This window comes from Myotis nattereri, assembly GCF_964212035.1.
Source record: "Myotis nattereri genome assembly, chromosome: 1".
Taxonomy (NCBI): Eukaryota; Metazoa; Chordata; class Mammalia; order Chiroptera; family Vespertilionidae; genus Myotis; species Myotis nattereri.
In genome coordinates this window covers 89,315,706-89,338,192 of record NC_138075.1, presented here as the reverse complement: position 1 = coordinate 89,338,192, position 22,487 = coordinate 89,315,706, and the positions used below count along the sequence as shown (strand labels likewise).

General features: G+C 40.2%; 1 protein-coding gene and 1 pseudogene across 4 annotated transcripts in view; one reads left to right on the top strand and one right to left on the bottom strand.

Annotated features, from left to right (window-relative positions):
* The window catches only part of PPP2R3C (protein phosphatase 2 regulatory subunit B''gamma), a 32,253-nt gene that overhangs the window by 7,080 nt on the left and 2,686 nt on the right, over nt 1-22,487 (top strand). For all 3 annotated transcript variants that reach the window (XM_081090136.1, XM_081090137.1, XM_081090138.1), the window contains 10 exons: nt 3,155-3,259; nt 4,055-4,167; nt 5,264-5,361; nt 6,210-6,280; nt 11,807-11,939; nt 16,938-16,993; nt 17,072-17,147; nt 17,597-17,733; nt 19,387-19,524; nt 20,594-20,653. In XM_081090136.1, the coding sequence (XP_080946262.1) occupies nt 3,155-3,259; nt 4,055-4,167; nt 5,264-5,361; nt 6,210-6,280; nt 11,807-11,939; nt 16,938-16,993; nt 17,072-17,147; nt 17,597-17,733; nt 19,387-19,524; nt 20,594-20,653 (987 nt within the window). The remainder of the gene's footprint in view (nt 1-3,154; nt 3,260-4,054; nt 4,168-5,263; nt 5,362-6,209; nt 6,281-11,806; nt 11,940-16,937; nt 16,994-17,071; nt 17,148-17,596; nt 17,734-19,386; nt 19,525-20,593; nt 20,654-22,487) is intronic.
* LOC308518467 (large ribosomal subunit protein uL22-like) lies at nt 9,215-9,873 on the bottom strand (annotated as a pseudogene). The gene has a single exon. The product of its transcript is annotated as a large ribosomal subunit protein uL22-like (transcript).

Below are 22,487 nucleotides of genomic sequence, written 5' to 3'. Positions count from 1 at the left end.
AAGGATATTTTTTCCAATGCTGTTAAGAGAGAGTAGAAGGGCGGGCGGGAGGAAGAGAGAGAGAGAAACATGGATGTGTAAAGGGACACATCTATTGGTTGTCTCCCACACTCACCCCAATGTCCTGGGGATCCAACCTGCAACCCATGTATGTGCCCTTGACCGGAATCGAACCTGTGACCCTTTGGTATGAGAGCCTACTCTAGAACCACTAGTCACACAGTCCAGGATTGATCACAGTTTTTAACTTTGCTTTTTACTTAATGTTGTGAGGTATATAATTTTTTGTTCAAGGTTAAACTGAAAAATAGATTAAGAATGGAAAGTTTGAAGAGTTACACTTATTTATATGTTTCTTTGTGCCAAAATTGTAAAGAAGTGTTTGAAGAGGGTTACAGATTAAAACATACCTTAAGAAAGTGATTTACATACAGAGAACAAATTGGTGGTTGCCAGATGGGAGGAGGGTTGGGGACTGGGTGAAAAAGATGAAGAGATTAAGAAGTACACATTGGCACTTATAAGCCCTGGCCAGGTGGTTCAGTTGGTTGGTGGGTCATCACCTAAACCAGTGGTCAGCAAACTCATTTGTCAACAGAGCCAAATATCAACAGTACAACGATTGAAATTTATTTTGAGAGCCAAATTTTTTAAACTTAAACTATATAGGTAGGTACATTGTTATTAACTTAATTAGGGTACTCCTAAGGCTTAGGAAGAGCCACACTCAAGGGGCCGAAGAGCCCCATGTGGCTCGCGAGCCGCAGTTTGCCGACCATGGACCTACACCAAAAGGTTGTGGGTTTGATTCCTGGTCTTGGCACATACCTAGGTTACGGGTTCAATCCTTGGTCAGGATTCATATGGAAGGAAACTCATCTCTCCCTCTCCCTCTCCCTCCCCCTCTCCCTCTCCCTCTCTCTCTCTCCCTTTCCCCCTTTCCCTCCCTCCCACTTTCCCTCCTTTTCTCCCACTCCTCCCTCTCGCTCTCCCCCCTCCCTTTCTCTCTCTAAAAAAATCAAAAAAGAAAGCTATTTCCAGCTAAAATTTAAGTGACTGAAAAGAATAAGACCTATTTCACATTATTATATAAAATGTAACCACCGTTGGAATTTTAGATGAATGTATTTGTAGCACATTCTTTCTCTTGTTTCTTTTCCACTGCTTCAAAGCACTTATCTTTGGTAACCATTTAACCATTGAGAGAGAGAGAGAGGAGAGAGAGAGAAAGAGAGAGAGACACACACACACACACACTGATTAGCTGATTGACTAGACACTGGAGCATAATCCTAGACTCAGCCTCACCTCCGAATGTTTTTTCCTTCTCCACTCCTTCCTTTTAATGGAAGAGATGGTTGTTTTAGTTTTTGGAAATGAAAGATGAAAACCCTAACCTCCGATTTGAACCAAGGAATGCTTAGCTACATCTAATGGGCAAAAGAAGACAAAATCTTAAAAAAAAAAAAAAAAGTTTGAAGTTGAGTTGGAAGTAGGTGTACCGGTTAATAATAGCGGATTTTGTAATCAAAGAAAACACAGTAATTTCAAGAGAAACATCAAAAGTGCTTTATTCAAAGTAATGCCCATCGATAGCTACACATTTCCCCATCTTTCAGATAATTTGTGGATACCGTCCCAAAAGTCACAATTCGATGCAAAAAAGACTTTCGTGCTGTTGAAGCAACATTTTTACTGATGACTATAAGGTTTTCCATTTGTCTTTTGTTCAGTTGATGTGGCACCCATTTTCCTTCCTTTAAAATCTTTCCCATTGCTTGTAAACAATCAGAAATTGTTTGCTGAGCAATGTTTAATCTTTCTGCAAGTTGTTTTTGAGTTTGACACGCATCTTCATCCAATAATGCTTGTCATTGTTGGTCTGCAAACTTTTTCAGTTGACCTGGATATTCTTTGCCTTTCACATCGAAATCATCACTTTTAAGGCATTTAAACCAGCGTTCACAAGTATCTTGAGATGGAGCGTGTTCACCATAAGCTTCCCGAAGTATTCAGCAGCACTTTTCTTCAAAATAAAGTAATGAATTAAAACTTCCCCCAAATGTCCTTGTTTTGGCAAAAAATGCACATTTTTAAGTGTAAAAATATCTATGATGTTAACACCGTTAGCAAATTTGACATATGAAGTTTTGAAGCTTGTTGTTAATACAAAAAAATAGCATACATATCAAATCGCATATATATCAACATATGTGTAACTCCATGTATTGAAAAAAGAATTTGCATTATTAACCAGTACACCTAGTAAGTCATTATAAAGCCCTGCTTATGGAAATCACCCCAGTGGGCAGTCTGCTTGGAGACCAGCGTAATAGACACTGGCTTGATCATCTCCAAAGTGAGGTGATTCAGTCTCAAAAGACATAATTTGGTAAGACTGTGGATCTTCAGATAGTCCCAATATAATTCTATGTCCACCTATGGTTACAGTGGAAACAGTGCTCTAAGAATTGATCATTTGTTGGTCGCTGAATTCTCTGTGGATCTCTTTTTGTTCAATGAACTTTTTAACTTTTTAAAAATATATGTTTTTATTGATTTCAGAGGGAGGAAGGGAGAGGGGGAGAGAGTTAAAAAAACATCTATGATAAGATAGATAATCGATTGGCTGTCTGCTGCACACCCACTACTGGGGATTGAGTCACAATCCGGGCATGAGCCTTGGAATCCAACTGTCACCTCCTGGTTCATAGGTCAATGCTCAACCACTGAGCCACACCTGCCAGGTTAAATGAACTTGTTAAATGAATGATGACTTGAAATTAAGCAAAATGGAGATATAAGAAGTAATTGAGGAGTGGAATACATAATTATTTTATGAGATCATGTACATTTTACTTAATCCAATAGTCTAGAACAGTGATGGCGAACCTATGACGCGTGTCAGAGGTGACACGCGAACTCATTTTTTTGGTTGATTTTTCTTTGTTAAATGGCACTTAAATATATAAAATAAATATCAAAAATATAAGTCTTTGTTTTACTATGGTTGCAAATATCAAAAAATTTCTATATGTGACACGGCACCAGAGTTAAGTTAGGGTTTTTCAAAATGCTGACACGCCGAGCTCAAAAGGTTCGCCATCACTGGTCTAGAATGTAAGTATGGAAGTTAACTACAGTGTATTTTTAGCTGCCAGCTGAAGATGAAGTCTTACTACAGAAATTAAGAGAGGAATCCAGAGCTGTCTTTCTGCAAAGGAAAAGCAGAGAACTGTTAGATAATGAAGAATTACAGGTAAGAATGGAATAAAAGCTTTCTTTGGATGTTAGCCATTTCTTATTTGTACTACTTACATCATACAGGATGTCACGGCTGCCTTGATAGAGAGGTGCCTGCAGAGTGGGTGAAAGACAAGCTCTGGAGAGATGGCTTCCACTAGAAACAGCGGCAGAGCTTGCGTGGGCCCATCTCCCGAGCATAGTTTTGTTTTTTAAAGTCCCTAGGTGATTCTAATGGAAGGATAAAGTTGAGAAACCCCTACTGTAGAGTCACACTGCAGGGGTTCAAATCCCAGCCCTGCTCTGTGATCTTGGGCAATGTACTTAACATTTTTGTGCTTCAATTCTCATCTGTAAAGTAGGCATAACAATATCTACGGTATATAGTTATGTAGATTAAAGAGGCAATGTATATGTCTATTTTTATTGTTATTAATTAATCAGAAGAATAATAAGGGATGAGATTCATCTTAATATTAACTCTACTATCAGACTATCATTTAATGCAGTGGTTCTCAACCTTGGCTGCACATTAGAATCACCTGGGAATCTTTTTAAAATCCTGATTTCCAGGCCTCATCCTCCAGAAATTCTGTGTCTTTGTAATGGGGTGGGACCACAACATTAGTAACAAAGAAACAGAATTTCTGGAGGATGAGGCTCAGAAATCAGGATTTTAAAAAGATTCCCAGGTGATTCTAATGTGCAGCCAAGGTTGAGAACCACTGATTTAATGTAAATAACATATTTAACTATGCCTTTAAGTTTTTTTCTGTTAACTATAAATCTCCATCTTTGCAATTCTTCTAAGAACTTATGGTTTTTGCTGGACAAGCACCAGACACCACCTATGATTGGAGAGGAAGCAATGATTAATTATGAAAATTTTTTGAAAGTTGGTGAGAAAGCTGGACCAAAGTGCAAGTAAGAATAATATCCTATATAATAAAAGCCTAATATGCAAATTGTCCCCTCGACCTGGAATTCGACCACTCGGTATGACATGCACTGACCACTAGGGGGTGTCCCAGAACATGGTGGGTGTCGGTGGCACTGGCAGTGGAGGTGCTGCCGGCCTCGATGGGCCCTGACAAGAGCAGGACCACAGTGGGATGGTGGAGCAGGTGAGCAGGTGGCACCAGGCCAAGGCGTGTGCAAAGCAGGGCCCAGTCGCCCTGCTGATCTCCCTCCAGACTGTGACCAGCAGCGGCTCCCAGGCGCTGAGGGAGCTGGGCAGGGTCCAATGACTCAGGCGGAGCGGGGTGCACGAGGGCTCAGGGGTCCAGGTGCTGCCCAGGGCCCAGAGGTCAGCTGGGACCTGCCCTTCCACACCAGACACTTGCGCTTAGATCGCCAGCCAGGCTTAGGGACTGCACCCGTGCACGAATATTGTGCACCAGGCCTGTAGTATTTAATAAAGGGATATATTTCATTAAGCATTTTAAATACCTCAAATGTTGATGAAAATTTAAGTCAGTGGTATGACAATTTGAGTCAATTTTGAGTTATTAATGAAGTTTAAAAAATTTAGTAAAGAGAATTATATTGGTATGAATTCATTAAAAGAAATATGACTTATAACACTATAGGCCTTCATTCTTTTTTTGTTAATTTTGTTTTATTGCTTAAAGTATTACAAAGAGTATTACATATGTCTCCTTTCCCCCACCCCCCCTTGAAATTCCCCCGGCCTCCCCTACCCCCCAGTGTCTTATGTCCATTGGTTATGCTTATATGCATGCATACAAGCCCTTCGGTTGATACCTTACCGCCCCCCAACCTTCCCCAGCCTCCCCAGCTGTAGTTTGACAGTCTATTCGATGCTGCTCTGCCTGGGCCTTCATTGTTAAGACAAGAGAATGTAAAGAAGTAGGACAATATTTTTGAACTATAATTCTCACTGTTTTTTCACCACTTTGATTTTTAACTGTTTGAATTTATGCTGTTGTTTGCTAATTTATATAGAAGTAATTTTTATGTTATGTAGCAGATGAGTTTAATCCTTATTTCCTTTCCCTAGGCAATTTTTCACAGCAAAAGTCTTTGCTAAACTCCTTCATACAGATTCTTATGGAAGAATTTCCATCATGCAGTTCTTTAATTATGTCATGAGAAAAGGTGATTTCATTTTCATTGTGCTCTCCCTACCTGGGAATCAAGTAGGGTTTTGGTCCCTGCTTTTAGAGTATCCCTCCTGTGCAAAACAGCTCTCTTAGTAAGTTTGAAAAGCAGATTTCTTGCCTTTTGAACAAGATTTTTTTTCCTAGTATGATTCTCTCCTAGAACTACTAGAGCTGAGATTTTCTGCCATAGATTTGAGTTCGTCATTATAAAAAGAGAAACAAAACAAAAACCTCACATCCTAAAGATAATAACTATCTAGATATATCAAAAGCTGAACCAAGAGTTTTAATGTGTGGTAATTTGAAATTATTTTAATTCACTGGTAATTTTATTTCACCAACATGGGTTGAGCTGCCTGAGAAGATAGCTTCAAACTCACAACTGTAGTATGAGTTTCAAAGAGTTTTTACCAAACAGCTGGAGTTGTATGATTCCTGTAAGTTCCATAATGATCTGTCAAGTCTTAGGTATACCATCTTTAATTTGGTGGCAGTAGTTAACCTCCGTAGAATAAAAACAGCTTGTTAAAAGCATAACATTGCACTCACTGTCCCTGTTTGGTGGAATGACAAGTTTAATAAGAACAATATCCTCAAGGGCATCAACTTTATTATCACTTTAGGCATTGCAGAATTGTTGATATCTGCCATTAATTCTCTGGTAGGTTTTTGTTTCATTTCGAACAATTTTAGGGTTAACAAATAAGTAATATGTGTGAGAATAAGGATGTTCAGAAAGATAATAGCTTGTCCCTCTGATATAGCTCTTTATCTCCTTTTGTCCTTATATATGCTAAAGAATAGCACTTAGTAATTACATTTCATTTTCTTGTTTATTGTCAGTTTGGCTTCATCAAACAAGAATAGGACTCAGTTTATATGATGTTGCAGGACAAGGATACCTTCGGGAATCTGTAAGTATTAATCTACTTTAATAACTATGATAGACATGAAAATGTTAAGAGTGGTTTCCACTGGGTGTTGGAATTACAGATGGTACTTTTTTGTTTGTATCTCTGTTTTTGTTTGTTTTTACAAATAACATGTTACTAAAAAACCTTTTAAATGTATATTGACCACAAAAATTCATTTTTTAGATTCTTTTCTCTAGTTATTTAGAGAAGAAGCTTTTTATAGGAGAAAAAAAGAATGTAGTGTTTTAATAGGATTAAAATCATTGAAGAAACAGTGAAAAACTTGTGATTATTCATGAGTGTTATCAGTGTATGACTGTTTTAAAATGTAAAAGCTAGGAATTTTTCCTCTTATAGGAAGTATATAAGAGAAAAATAATGTGACTGTCTTCCCACCAGTAGGTTTGGGTTGTAACGTCAGTTACCAAGAGGCTGTTTGGAAATTAGTACCACTAGGTATTAAAGTAGTTAGGCCAAGTTACCAATAGAGAATCATAGTCTCATGATCTAAATGGCTCTGCTGCTTCTGAGTGCAGGAATCTAAACTTTATGGTCATGCTTCTTTTCAGCTCAGGCTTTTCCCACCACATACAGAGTGCTTTTTAGGGTTGTCGGGGAAAGGGGCAGGGAGTTAAGCATAAATATGAAACAGGTTAATTAATTGCTTAAATATATATTTAAATATTAGATTTTAAGACAAATTCCCTGTTATAGTTTGTTTCCTGTTATAATTTTTTAGTGTCTGTTTTATCCAGATTTCTGTAGATAGAATGTTAGCTCATACTGAACATTTACACTTAAAAACCTTTCTGGGGCCCTGGCTAGTGTGGCTCAGTTGGTTGGGCATCATCCCATGCACTGAAAGGTTTGCTGGTTCGATTCCCAGTCAGGGCACATGGCCGGGTTGCAGGCTCAATTTCTGGTTAGGGCGCGTGTGGGAGGCAGCCAGTGTTTCTCTCTCCCTCACCCTTCCTCTCTCTCTAAAAATCAATAAACGATCAAAACAAAACAAAACAAAAACCTTGCTAGGGACACAGTACAGTTCTTGAACTTTAAGATTCAGATCAACTTGACAAGAAAAGGTTCTTGCTTTGCCCTGGCTGGGTGGATCAGTTGGTTGGAGCATCGACCCATACACCAAAAGGTTGCAGATTTGATCCGCAGTTTATGACACATGCAGGAGGCAACTGAATGATGTTTCTCACATCGATGTTTTTCTCTCCCCCTCTCTCTTTAAAATCAATAAAAACATATCCTCAAGTGAGGATTAAAAAATAATTATTTTTGAATAAGGTTCTTTTATCCATCTCTCTCTAGCATTGAAGACATATTAGCCACCTATTGATACTTTCTCAGATCAGATACTAGAGTAGTTCTATAGCTCTAATAATTCTTGTCAGCAGTTAGTTGGTTTACAAGACACACTTCCTTGCCCTGGCCAGTATTGCTCAGTAGTTGGTTGAGTATTGTCCCATGCACCAAAAGGTCAAAGGTTTGATTCCCAGTCAGGGCACACCTCCAGGTTGCAAGATCAACCCCTGGTTGGATGTGACACATTGATGTTTCTCTCTCTTTCTTTCCTCTTTCCTCTCTCTCCTTACCCTCTCTCCCTCTCTCTTCCTCTTTCTCTAAAAATCAGTAAGAATACATTGGGATTTTTTTTTTTTTTTAAAGACACACTTCCTTTTGCTTGCCTCTTTCCAGGAATGGAAACAAAAATTGAAACAGGGATGAAGGGAGGGGAGAGAAAACAACAGTACATCTCTGTAGTTGTGTTTAAAAGGGAGTAATTTTCCCTTCTCTCAAAGAAAAGAAATATTTCTTATGCCCTGGGCACTTTGCCTTTTGAAACCAGACCATGTATCTTCACTTAAAAGACAGTAGTTTCCAGAACCAACATCTGTAATTTGAGTAGTTTGGGCAAACTTTCATTCACTTACTAAATCTTACTAAATAACACTTAACAAACACCTAATTTGTGCTAAGTACTATTCTTTTCTTTATCCTCACCTGAGGATATTTTTTCCATTGACTTTTAGAGAGAGTGTAAGGGAGGGAGGAGGAGGGGAGAGAAAGAGAGAGAAACATCGATGTGAGAGACAGTAACGACTGATTGCATCCTGCACACACCCCAATCAGGGATGGGGTGTGAACCCACAACCGAGGTACGTGCCCTTGACCAGGAATTGAACTTGGGACCCTTCAGTCTGCGGGCTGATGCTCTAACCACTGAACAATGGACCAGAGCTGTTCTAAGTACTATTCTAAGCCTTACTCTTATGGAGCTTTTCCTAGCAGAGTAGGGAGGCAGACACTAAATTATAAGCAAGATAATTTCAAATAATGACAAGTTCTATGGTGAAAATATAGAGAATGGGAAAGAGTATGTTTGAGGTTGGGTTATTTTAGATAAGATGAAAGGGGTGCTTTTTTGAAATAGTGATTGAATTTTAGCTGTGAAAGATGAGAAAGAAATCAGCCTTATGAAAATGTAATAAAGGGGAAACAGTAGGGTCAGTGTCCCCAAGGCAAAGTTAAATCTGATCTGTTTTGGAACTGAATGAAGCCAGTATGGCTAGAGCGTATGAGCAATATGGTTAGAGTAATAGGAGTTGAGTTGGGAAAGTAGGCAGGGACCACATGGGCCTTTTAGGGCCATGGTAAGGAGTTAGAATTTTATTTGAGACTGAAGGGATGCCATTAGAAGTTGTAAGCTGAATCTGTCAGAGTATGATTTACATTTTAAAACATCACTGTGGGTGTGTGTAGAATGGGTTGTAAGGATAGAATGAAAGAAGGCATATTTAGGCTACTGCAGTAGTCCAAGTGAGAGATGGTAGTGGCCCAGACCAGTGTGATGCTGTAGAAAAATCCAGTAATGAATTAATTTGCTATATATTTTGGACACACAAAATTAGACGGGTGCTGAGTCGATGCAAAACTGGGCAAAGGAGTGAGTGTATTTTGCAGAGAGCAAACTACAAATGTTTCTTTTTTTTTTTTTTTTTTTTTTTTACTTAGATTTATTTTATGCTGAATTTACCCCCGGGCCATAAGTTTTTGTTTCTTCAGTTTCTTCTGAGATATCTTTTTCTTCTGTGCAACCTCCTCTTCTGGTTTAGGAACAATCTGCTCCTTTTCAGTGAGGATCCTCTCAATGTGGCAGGGAGAGCTCATGTATGGGTTAATCCGCCCATGAGCTCTGTAGGTTCTACACCATATCTTGGGAGCTTTGTTCACCTGAATGTGCTCAATGACCAGAGAGTCTACATCTAAACTCTTAAGTCAGCATTGCTCTCGGCATTTTTAAGCATGTGCAGCAAAAATTCAGCACTCTTTTTGGGCCACCGAGCCTGTGTCCAGCCCCACTGTTTTGCCTGGGCGCACCTACCAACGCCACCGTTGTAGCGGCGGAATGGCACGCACTGCTTCTTCAGAGTGACGTCCTTCAGGTACTTGGTGGCCTTTCGAATGTGCATGCCCTTGATGGCCTGGGCAGTTTCACGCGTGTTCTTGAAGTGAACACGGAGGTTGGAGCTTCTTGATTTGCATGATTTCGTGGGGTTTTCTGGGTCTAGCGAATAGTGAGCCATCTTCAGGAGTCACCTATGGGCGCTTTGGGGAAGAGCTACAGATGTTTCTTAATCATAGAAAAAAATCTTAAGTTCACATAATAAGATAAATGTCAAATAGATCTACATTGAAATGTCATCTTTCACCCATCAGATTAGCATAGATCAAAAGGTTTGATAATACCTTGGCTGGTGTGGCTCAGTTGGTTGAGCATTGTCTTGTGCACCTACAGGTTGCGGGTCAAATTCCCAGTCAGGGCACATGCCCAGGTTGCAGGCTCAATCCCCGGTCAAGGGTGTGCAAGAGGCAGCCAGTTGGCTGGTGTTTTGCTCTCACATCCATGTTTTTCTCTCTTTCCCTCTACCTTCCTCTCTAAAATTCAATAAAAAAAAATGTTTAAAAAAAGAAGTTTGATAATGCTTGTAATGAAGGAATGTAAAATAGGCCATGGTTTCCCCAAACTTTTTCAATTTTCAGTACCCTTATTGTCTCAGTGGATTTTTCATAGAACCTCTATACCAGAAGAAATACCTAAAAACTATGTTCCATTAATTAATCAGTTCTGAACAAGAAAAGCATTCATTAAACTTAATTCTATTAAGTCTTTTGAAAAGAATAATACACTTAAGTTAAAAAAAATATTTTTACTTCATTATTAAAGAACAATTCCCAGGGAGCACTGTACAGCCACTGAACCTGGGAATTAGATTTGACACAGTCATCCTCAGTTCCTCTCTCACACTGATTTTCCTGGGGCACTTGCTTTATTACAGCAACCATCAAGAACCTAGCTTTGCTAAGATTGATGTAATCAAAAGGAATATATATTTAAAACTAATGTTGAAACTGTGAACTTCCCTGAGCCATAGCTCATGCAGTGTCTGGCAAATGTTGGTAAAATATCATATCCTGCTGCATCCCTGTGAGTTCAATGTAGCACTCCTGGGGCACGATTTGGGAACTGTTAATATAGCCTCCCATTGGTGGTGGGAGTATAAAATGGATGTAGCCTTTATGGAGGGGTGGGCAGTTTACCATATCAGTATCTGTCAAAATTATAAATGTGCATATGTTTTGACACAGCAGTCCACTTACATAGATTATATCGTATTATTCTTCCATATCTATGAGTGAAAAATTTGCTTAGCCACTATAGTATGTTTTTAGTGTTGCAGAAGATTATAAATAACCTAAATGTCCATCAATAGAAGACTAAATAGATTATGATACATCTGAAATACTTTTTAATCCTCACCAAGGGTATATTTTTATTGATTTTTGAAAGAGAGAGGAAGGAAGAGAGAAACATCAATTGCCTCCTGTACACGCCCTGATTGGGGATTGAACCCGTGACCTACGTTTGTGCCCTGACTGGGAATTGAACTCACAACCTTTTGGTGTACAGGACAATGCTCTAACCAACTAACCCACTGGTCAGAGCACCATAGCTTTTTTTTTTTTTTTTTTTAAATAGAAGCTCTTTGAGAGCCAATGTGGAATGACTGCAAAGTATAATGTTAAGTGATAAAAGCAAAATACAAAGGAATTTGCATGGTATGCTTTGATATTCTGTGTTAAAGAGGAAAGGAAATATACATATACACTGTATATGTATTGGCTGGTATGTGCATCAGTTAGTTATCTTTGGAAAAATACATCAGAAGCTGATAATATAGGTTACTTCTGAGGAGAGGAAATAGGTGAGAAGAAAACTTTTCAACTAATACTCCTGTTCCTTTTGAATTTGGAACTATGTAGGATGCATCACCTATTCAAAAATATGTTAAAATTTAAATAAGAAATAAATGAATAAGAATAAATTTAATACAAACTACTAAGCTAGTTATGAATTAGTTTTAATGTTGAACAATTTTTAGAACTAAAATTATATTCCAGTATGTAATGAAGAAACAAGATCAGACTTTAAAGTTTTATTTTGTTTTCATCTTTCAGGATTTAGAAAACTACATATTGGAACTTATCCCTACTTTGCCACAATTAGACGGGCTGGAAAAATCTTTTTATTCCTTTTATGTTTGTACAGCTGTTAGGAAATTCTTTTTCTTTTTGGACCCTCTAAGAACAGGTAAAATAAAATCTTATCTAACTTAGATATTATAAAAATATTACTTTTAAATCTCAACTAGAGAAAAGTCTTGAAATGTCATTTTTTATTTTCCCAACATGTCATTACCATCTATATATATATGTAAAAGGCTAATATGCTAAGTGTCCCTCCGACCATCTGACTGGTTGCTATGACACGCACTGACAGCCAGGGGCAGATGTTCAACACAGGAGCTGCCATGACGTGCACTGGCCATTTACAAAGAAATGGCACTGCAGACCTGGTGCCGACAAAGCAACACTCAGCTTCCCTCAAGTAGGACACAGGCCCCACCACCACCCCAGAGAGACAGAACACCAAATTACAGCCAACACCACCAAGACCCCATGGTGCAAAATGCGGCCCACAACCCAGCCCAGCCCAGCCCAGAAACAGTAGCTGTGGGTGCTGGGTAATGATGTCACATAGCAATGCCTGGCTTCTTCTCCCTAGCAACTAGCCTCCTTGGAGTTTCTTCAGCTCAGTTTTATGGCCAGGTGCAAACATTTTACACTTTAACCAAATGTGAAGCGTTTTCATGTGACCATCTCATTTGATCCTCACAGAAGTCCTGGAATAGGTAGATAAGGAGACTCAGTAGAATCCTATTTTCTTTTCATCAGCCAGAAAATGGAGATTTAGAAAGCTTAGAAACTTGACCCGACTGAAAAGAAGTAAGAAATGGTGGACCTTGAAAATGACTTCAGGTTTTCTCACTGTGCAGAATGTAGTCAAACACTGCTGAAGTTACATATTTTACCCTTTGTTCTCCCTGCATGATCTACAATAATAATCTGCATCGTGTTGATATTTACTGCTGTGTTGCTGACAATTACCTGAAAGAGAAGTTGGGGTGCTTCACTGGGCTGGCAAAAGTTTAGCTAAATCAGAAAGCAGATCTAATTAAGCAAGTTTATTCTATATATATATAAAGCTCTTGCTAGCGCCAATCGCACACGTGTGTTTCCATCTGTCATTGTCAATCATGAATTTGGTTGACACTTCTCTTATAAAAAAAAGAGCAAATAGCGATATTAAAATATTTCTTCTAATGAATTTCCTTTCAATGTGCACAAATTCGTGCACTGGGCCTCTAGTTAATATATAAAGATCTTTTATGGTTTACTTGCACTAACCATAACCAGCTGTGTGACAGTGGCATGTCACCTAACCTCATCTCAACTAACAGGGGCTGATGGCCGTTTTCAGGCTGACCACGCCCCCAAGTGACCCAAGCTCTCTTTTTTAACATCTCTAAATGAAGTATGAACTGGGTAATTTATGACTCTCTCTAGTTCTAAGAAGCCAGTTATTCTGATACCAGAGGTCCGGTGCACAAAAATTTGTGCACTCAGGGGGATCCCTCAGCCTGGCCTGTGCCCTCTCGCAGTCTGGGACCCAACAGGGGATGTCCACCTGCTGTCTTAGGCCCGCTCCCCGGGGGATCGCGCCTAAGCTGGCAGTCAGACATCCCTCTGGCAGCCCAGGAGCCGTTGGAGGATGTCCACTTCCCAGTGGGAAGCAGGCCTAAGCTGCAGTCAGACACCCTTAGCGCTCCTGAGGAGGCGGAAGAGGCTCCCACCACCACTACTGTGCTGGCAGCCATCAGCCTGGCTTGTGGCTGAGCAGAGCTCCCCCTGTGGGAGCGCACTGACCACCAGGGGGCAGCTCCTGCATTGAGCGTCTGCAGCCTGGTGGTCAGTGTGTGTCATAGTGACCAGTCATTCCCAGTCGTTCTGCTGTTGGGGTCAATTTGCATATTACCCTTTTATTATATAGGATAGAGGCCTGGTGCATGGGTGGGGGCCGGCTGGGTTGCCCTGAAGAGTGTCTAAGATCAGGGTGGGGGTCCTGCTGGGGTGCCTGGCCAGCCTGGGTGAGGGGCTGATGGCTGTTTGCAGGCTGGTCACACCCCCTTCACGGTGGGGGTCCCCACTGGGGTGCCTGGCCAGCCTGGGTGAGGGGCTGAGAGCTGTTTTCAGGCTGGCCAAGCCTCCCAGCAATGGAAGCTCCAGCCTCTCCTTTTTTTCTCTTTTTTTCTTTTGTATTCTTGGATTTATTTACCTTCTATAATTGAAACTTTGTAGCCTTGAGAGGAGCTCAGAGCCGGCCAGGGCAGGTGGGAGGGAAGCCTCCTGCTCAATCCAGCTCCGTGGCCACGGCCGGCTGAAAGCAGGTATCTGGAGTTTATTTACCTTCTATAATTGAAACTTTGTTGCTTTAAGTGGAGCTCAGAGCCCGACACGGCAAGCGGGAAGCTTGGCTTCCTCCATCATTGGGGCAACCAAGCCTCCTGCTTGCTTCAGCTCAGTGGCTGCTGGCCGCCATCTTGGTTGGGTTAATTTACATGTAGTCACTCTGATTGGCTGGTGGGCGTGGCTTAAAGTGTAGCAAAAGTACAGTCAATTAGCATGCTTGTCTTTTATTAGTGTAGGTAACTGAAACTTTGTAGCCTTGAGGAGAGTCCAGGGTGGGCCACAGTAGGCTGGAAGCTTGGCTTCCTCCATTGCCGGGGCCAACCCCAGCCTCCTGCTCACTCCAGCTCCATGGCTGCCGCCATCTTGGTTGGGTTAATTTGCATATTCACTCCTAATTGGCTTGTGGGCATGGCTTGTGCATGTGGCGGAGTGATGGTTAATTTGCATGTTTCTTTTTTATTAGTGTAGATAATTTGCTATTCTGATATGTAAGATAATGGAGAATTACGCTTTTTTTTTTTTTATTGCTTAAAGTATTACAAAGAGTATTACATATGTCTCCTTCTCCCCCCCCCCCCCCCCCCCGCCCTTGACAATCCCCTGGCCTCTCCTACCCCCTAGTGTCTTATGTCCATTGGTTATGCTTATATGCATGCATACAAGTCCTTCGGTTGATCTCTTACCCACCCCCCTCCTGCCCTCCCACCCTCCCCGGCCTTCCTGCTGTAGTTTGACAGTCTGTTCGAGGCAGCTCTGCCTCTGTATCTATTTTTGTTCATAACTTTATAATGGTCTTTATTATCCAGTAATGAGTGAATAATGGTCTTTATTATCCAGTAATGAGTGAGATCATGTGATATTTTTCCTTCATTGACTGGCTTATTTCACTTAGCATAATGCTCTCCAGTTCCATCCATGCCGTTGCAAATTGTAAGAGTTCCTTCTTTTTTACAGCAGCATAGTATTCCATCGTGTAGATGTACCACAGTTTTCTAATCCATTCATCTACAGAATTACGCTTTTTGATCAAATTTGTGAATTGGGAGATAGAACCATTTAGCCAGGATGTAGTTTTCTTTTTCTCAAGTGAACTATCCTGTCGGAGCTCAAGATTGCTGTTCTAACCTATTGAAACTTAAAAGACTTCAATATATGTATCTGGGACCGGGGAAGGGACAGAAGGCCCAAATCAAAGTCCTTAAGTCTCCTATACTTGAAAATTCAGCTATGAGTCTATCATAGTATGTCATAGCTGACAGGATTTTTTAAACATCTCCATTATAGGAACATACTAGTACATATCTTTTTCCTTAAAATTTTACAAAAATAATAGCTAACAGGTTTTTTTAAAACTTTTTTTATTAATTTCAGAGAGGGAGAGGGAGAGATAGAAACATCAATGAGGAAAGAGAACCATTGATTGGCTACCTCCTGGGGATCAAGTCTGGAACCTGGCCATGTGCCCTTGACCGGAATTGAACCTGGGACCCTTCACTCTGCAGGTCGATGCTCTATCCACTGAGCCAAACCAGCTAGGGCTAGCTACAGTTTTGACTATTTATTATGTACCAGGTACTATGCTAAGCATTATACATTGATTCTTTCATTTCCTTCCCATAACTCCATAAGGAAGGTATTACTATTATCCACATTTTATGTGTGAGGCCACTGAGACTTAGATTATATATCTAGAAGTGGCATTTAAATTCTGATCCTTCTACTCATAACCATGCTTCTATATTGCTTCCTATTCCAGAACCTGCCAAAGAAAAATGGAGACAGTCTCCTTGTTTGATTACTAGCTGTATCATTTTCATCTCCACAGAATACTCAACATAATTTTTTAAGGAATCAGTTATCAAAGTAATTTTAGAAAAAATTTACCAATTGGATTTACATAGTTGGGGTATACAGGTAGACATATGAAGTAGAGATTTTATTAAATACTAGAGGCCCGGTGCATGAAATTCGTGCATGGGTAAGGTCCCTAGGCCTGGCCAGTGATCAGGGCCGATCAGGGCCTTCCTTCCCCCGGGTGCTGGCTGCTGGCCGGGGCCTTCCTTATTCTGGCCACCAGCCGGGGCCTTCCTTCCCCTGGTTGCCGGCTGCTGGCCAGGGCTTTCCTTCGTTCTGCACTTCCCCCTGGTGGTCAGCGTACATCATTGCGGGCAGTCGAACTCCTGGTCCATCAAACTCCCAAGGGGACAATTTGCATATTAGCCTTTTATTATATAGGACTAGAGGCCCAGTGCACAAAATTCGTGCACTGTTTTTTTTGTGTGTGTGGGGGGGGGGGGTCCCCTCAGCCTGGCTTGTGCCCTCTCGCAGTCCAGGACCCCTCACTCCTTAGCACCCGCCTTCTCACTGCTCCTTACCGCTCGGCTCGCTGCTCCTTAGCGCTGCCCCGGAGGCGGGAGAGGCTACTGCCACTGTTTTCACAAGCCATGAGCCTGGCTTCTGGCTGAGCGGCGCTCCCCCTGTGGGAGCACATTGACCATCAGGCGGCAGCTCCTGCGTTGAGCATCTGCCCACTGGTGGTCGGTGTGCATCATAGTGACCGGTCATTCTGTTCATTCCGCCGTAATGGTTGCTTAGGCTTTTATTATATAGACTTCCTGCACATCTCCCCTTTCATAGCACTAAAGACTTTGGAGCATAAGAGCTAAGAAGGTTTAAAATATCAATTGTTTGATTGTTCTTTTAAAATAGTACCTTTATAAAATTGCTCTTGTTTTTAAAGTGCAATTAAGTAATCGTATTTTTTTTATGTTCTTTAAAGGGAAGATAAAAATTCAAGATATTTTAGCATGCAGCTTCCTAGATGATTTATTGGAGGTAAATGTTTTTTTAAACCACTTATAAATTATATCACTTGACAGTTGCTATCTTCTAATTATCTCTGTGTTCATTTAGTTAAGGGATGAGGAACTGTCCAAGGAGAGTCAAGAAACAAATTGGTTTTCTGCTCCTTCTGCCCTAAGGGTATATGGTAGGTTCCTGTCATAATACTAAAATTTGAATTATTAATTCCTTACTTAATTGGTGTTCAAAGGACATTTTTTAAAAATATGTATTTTTTATTGATTTCAGAGAGGAAGGGAGAGAGATAGAGATAGAAACATCAATGATGAGATTCATTGATTGGTAGCCTCCTACATACCCTCTACTTGGGGGGATCAAGCCCACAACCCAGGCATGTGCCCTTGACCGGAATCGAAGCTGGAACTCTTTAGTCCGCAGGCCAACACTCTATCCAAACTGGCTAGGGTGACAGTGGTTTTGATAGAGATTGCAGGGATTGATGATTTCACTACCTTTACTGTAAAATAATTACTCTGAAAATCAAAATATTAACCAATAAAAAGAACTTTGTGTTTATTCTTTTGTATTAGAATTTTATTTGGTCACAACTGTCTTTTTATCGTCTTTCTTCTCAAGGCCAGTATTTGAATCTTGATAAGGATCACAACGGTATGCTCAGTAAAGAAGAACTCTCCCGTTACGGAACAGCAACCATGACCAATGTCTTCTTAGACCGTGTTTTCCAGGAGTGTCTCACTTATGATGGAGAAATGGTATTAGTTTAAATATAACAAGTTTAAAAAATATAGGTTCCCACAGCTTTCAAAAGCCGTTTTCTTGATGTGATACAGTGTTTTTTATATCAGTGTGTAACAGTATCTTAAAATGTATTAAATGGTCAAATTATTTGAGATTCAGAGAGCCTTTAATCTTAAGGTAAATTTGTTTTACAACATGACTTGCCTATGGATTCTGGGCAAATAGGAAAAAAAAATTTTTTTTAAAGCATTTTTGTAATTCCATTCCAGACATCAGACTATTTTTTAAAAAATATATTTTATTGATTTTTTTACAGAGAGGAAGGGAGAGGGAAGGAGAGTTAGAAACATCGATGAGAGAGAAACATCGACCAGCTGCCTCCTGCACACCCCCCACTGGGGATGTGCCCACAACCAAGGTACATGCCCTTGACCAGAATCGAACCTGGGACCCTTAAGTCCACAGGCCGATGCCCTATCCACTGAGCCAAACTGGCTAGGGCCAAATAGAAAATTTTAATAATTTGTTCATTTCATTGTCAGTGTACCGATTGTAAAGGGATGCAGACTAGGTAAAATAAAAATCTGAAACTTTGGCAAATGCTATTGACTATTTTCATAGAGATGGTTCATCCATTAAATTACCAGGTCAGATATAGTACCACATACGCCATGATTTAAATCTAAGAATCAGGTTGTATTACTCTCCATAAGTGGCTATATTAGTAGATAAAGATTGACTAACATGTACCTGTCCTTATATTGCAGAAAATTATAATAGTATTTTTAAATTACCATTCTTGCTATTAAATACATGTGTTAAGGGTGTGATAAATTTTCCAAACCCAATGATGCTTAAGAAATGGTCAGACTGTCAGAAGAGAATCAGGGTTCTAGGTTTTATCACTAAGCTTTAATAGCAGTTTTCTAAACAATACCATTGTTAGCCAACTGCGAAGGAAAAGGGGGAAAAGGCACAGAAACTTTCGTGATTCCCACAATTGTCTACAATACACAGTGAGGAACTTTATAAATGACTTCTGGTGAATAAAGAAAATCAGAAGCTACAACTATGCTTGGAGATAAGACGATGATTAGGCTATATCTCTCTAGTTCTTTATACTGCAATTTAAGCAAAAAGGAATTCTTAATCTTAGCCTAAAAAAATCTCTTCCAAGAATAGGAACTTGTATAAAAAAAAATAATAGGAATTTGTGAGATTCTCCCATGTATTTTACTTCTTTTCACTATGCAGAAAAAGTAATCTATGACTAGATTTAAAACTTTTAAACAGTATACCAAATAGCTATTTGAATTTAGTTCTATTCATTCCAGATAAATTTTTTTCAAAATAACCAAACTGAAATGAAGACATAAATGTAGTGGCAATGTACACTAGCTTAGTCACTATTATTCAAAAGCATAATAAAAGAAAATTATGACTTAACACAGAAAATCTCTTCTCATAAGAAATGAACTGTGTCCCAAAACCTATCCTGTACAGATTAACTGCTATATAGAATTCCTAGAAACCAACATTAACTATACAAATAGATTTGTCATTTCATGTTTTAAAAATCTTGCCACTTTTGATTGCAGTTTCAGATTATTAGACACTCAAAAAGTTAATTCCAAATATGGTCTCTAATGTTATTTTCTTTTCTATAGGACTATAAGACCTACCTGGACTTTGTTCTTGCATTAGAAAACCGAAAAGAACCTGCTGCTCTGCAATATATTTTCAAATTGCTTGATATCGAGAACAAGGGCTATCTGAATGTCTTTTCTCTTAATTACTTCTTTAGGGTAAGTCTCATTCATGTAAATGAGTCATTGTTCCATAACATATATGTTACATATACCATTTGGTTTAAAATACCTACTCAGTGCCCTGGCTGGTGTGGCTCAGTTGGGCGTCATCCTGTGCACTGAGGGGTTGCTGGTTCAGTTCCTGGTCAGGGCACATTCCTGGATTGCAGGGCTTGATCCCTGGTAAAGGAAGGCAACCAGTCGATGCAGGAGGCAGCCAATTGATGTTTTGCTCTCACATCACTATTTTTCGCCCTCTCCCTTTTCTTTCTAAAAATATAAAAAATTTTTTTAAAAAATGTTTAAGCTTCACATTTTCTAGTGAATGACTCAGCTAAAATGTTTGTCAAATTGAATCACAATACAGTTGACCCTTGAACAACATGATTTTGAACTGTGTGCGCGTGTCCCCCTGTATGCAGGTTTTTTCTATAAAATACATTGAAAAAATTTTTTGAGATTTCCTCACTACAGTGAAGAAGTCATATCAGTTACACCTAAGCTACCATAAAGCAATCATATTGCTACTAAGTTTTCCATACATGCATCATTATACCTGAAAATGAATATTCTTTTTCACATCTTTTCATTTTTGATATCTAATGTTAGTTGTCAAGTAGATGGCAAAGTGTAGGGTGGGAGGGGAGGTGGTGGATTGGGTATCTTAAAGAATAGGGAAGGTATGAACAGCGTTCGTGGGTAATGGGAAGACATAATGGAATAATTGCTAGGCCACGTGAAAGGCTCATCTAAGGTTGGAGAATATTCCTATGTTGTAGCAATAATCTGTAGTTTTGTAAACTTTCTTTCTGAAGCTCTCAATAGCTAAGGTGTAGGTCTAGAAAGGTTGATGGTTACACTGACCCAGTAATTAGGTTTTGCTGAGTAGTGATATGCAAGGTCAAGGATGTTGAGAATTTTGGCAAGAGTGGTTGAAATGATGAGGCTTATGGTTTGATAGGAAAGTAACTGGAACTAGAAAGAGGCCATGGGAATTTTTTCTGGGGGGGAAGGGGCTGTTCGGTATTTCATTTTTTATTTACAGATTTATTTCTGTTAAATACAGGCCATACAGGAACTAATGAAAATCCATGGACAAGATCCTGTTTCATTTCAAGATGTGAAGGTTACTTTTTCCTTTAACTTACATAATACCAGCTAACTCTTTGTATTAAATGAAATTTTATATGAAAGTAACATGAATTATAAAGTACTGAACCAAATCAAGTATTTGCTCTTATTTGTTCCAATGATATAAGTCATTAGAAGCTGAGACCACAGTTTGACTAATGATTTTTGTAGTTTGATTTTAGCATTTTCAGCCTTGTGTTATCATTGACAGCTTTCATTCATTTTGATTGAAAACTAAAAGAGAATCAATCTGGCCAGCATCCTTTGGCAAACTATAACACTGTAAACTGAATTTTTAACTTGGGAACTATTTAGGTCAGGCACATTTTTAGTCTGTTACTTTAAAGGGCTTGCTTTGGTATTACTTAAGGAGACATCAGTCCTGCTCTATGAAAACTGTCACTGAAACATATGCTGCTACTTAGCACTTTAGTATTGAGACTTTCTCCAGCTATGAAAAACAAGGAGTATCCAGTATTGATTCAGGTTCAAACTGAATCTGTATCTACACTAATAAAAGAGAAAGGTGCAAATTGACCATATCTTTGCGACGCCCACCGGCCAATCAGGAGTGAGTATGAAAATTAACCCAGCAAAGCTGGCGAGTTAATTTACATACGCAGGTGTGGAGTTGCCGGGAGCCGGTCCATCCTTGCTGTTTCAAGGGACCTGGTATATATGGCATACTGTTCTTAATATTTTTGCTCACCTTCTTGGCACTATGTGTTTTAACCAAGGTCTCCTCTCTGAGAAAGGTTGTTTCCCAGGTAGGGATTTTCCCCTGAAGTTAGGGAGGGAATAAAACCTCTTAACTAAGTGCCAGGTGGGTAATTAATCACTTTAACTATGAACAATCATGCTTAAGCTACATAATCTTTACTCCCTGGAATGGAGATAAGAAACGCCCTAACCTTTGTAATAGAGATTGATAGGATTGAATCAACTGGTATAAATACAGAGGTAACAAGACAGCAAGACACAGAGAGAGAGAGACAGAATCTAGGCACAGAACCTACACAGAACGTTCTCTAGAGACAGAAGAACTTCGCTGGAGAGAACATGGCAAAAGATCCTGGACAGAAACTGGCCTCAGAACCTAGAGACAGAACCTAGCGAGAGAACATGGCAAAAGATCCTGGACTGAACCTGACTACAGAAATTGGCAAGAGAACCTGACTAGAAAGAACCTGGTGACTGAACCTGGCTGGAGAACCTGGACAGAACCTGGCTGGAGAACCTAGCGAGGGAACATGGCCACAGAACCTGGCTGGAGAACCTGGAGAACCTGGCTGGAGAACCTAGCAAGAGAACATGGACACAGAACCTGGCTGGAGATCGTAACCAGAACCTCTCTGGAGATCCAGACCAGAACTTGGCTGGAGATCCTGGCTAGGCTGCTGATCAACTGAACGCTGTCTCCGTGTCATTCCTTCTTTGCCGACTCCGTCCTCACCTTTGGGGACCCCTGGACCTGCTGGGGTTGGACCCCGGCATGGAGTGGCCTGGGGCAGGATGGGACGTAGATGTTCTGCACTGCCCCAGCCACTCCAGGCCTCTGGGCAATATGGGAAGGCGGAAAGGTGGCTCTGGCCGGAGCGAAGGCAGTGCCGGTAGCCAGGGGAAGGAAGGCCCATTCTTGCACGAATCTTCATGCATCAGGCCTGTAGTATATATATAAAAGCCTAAACGACCATCACAACCGAAACAACCAAACAGGCGACCTAACAGGCTGCATGGGACAACAAGGCCAGCAGGGGGGTTAGTGAGGGACAACCAAACAACTGAGCAGCAGGCTGCATGTGGCAACCAGGCTGGCAGGGGGGTGGGGG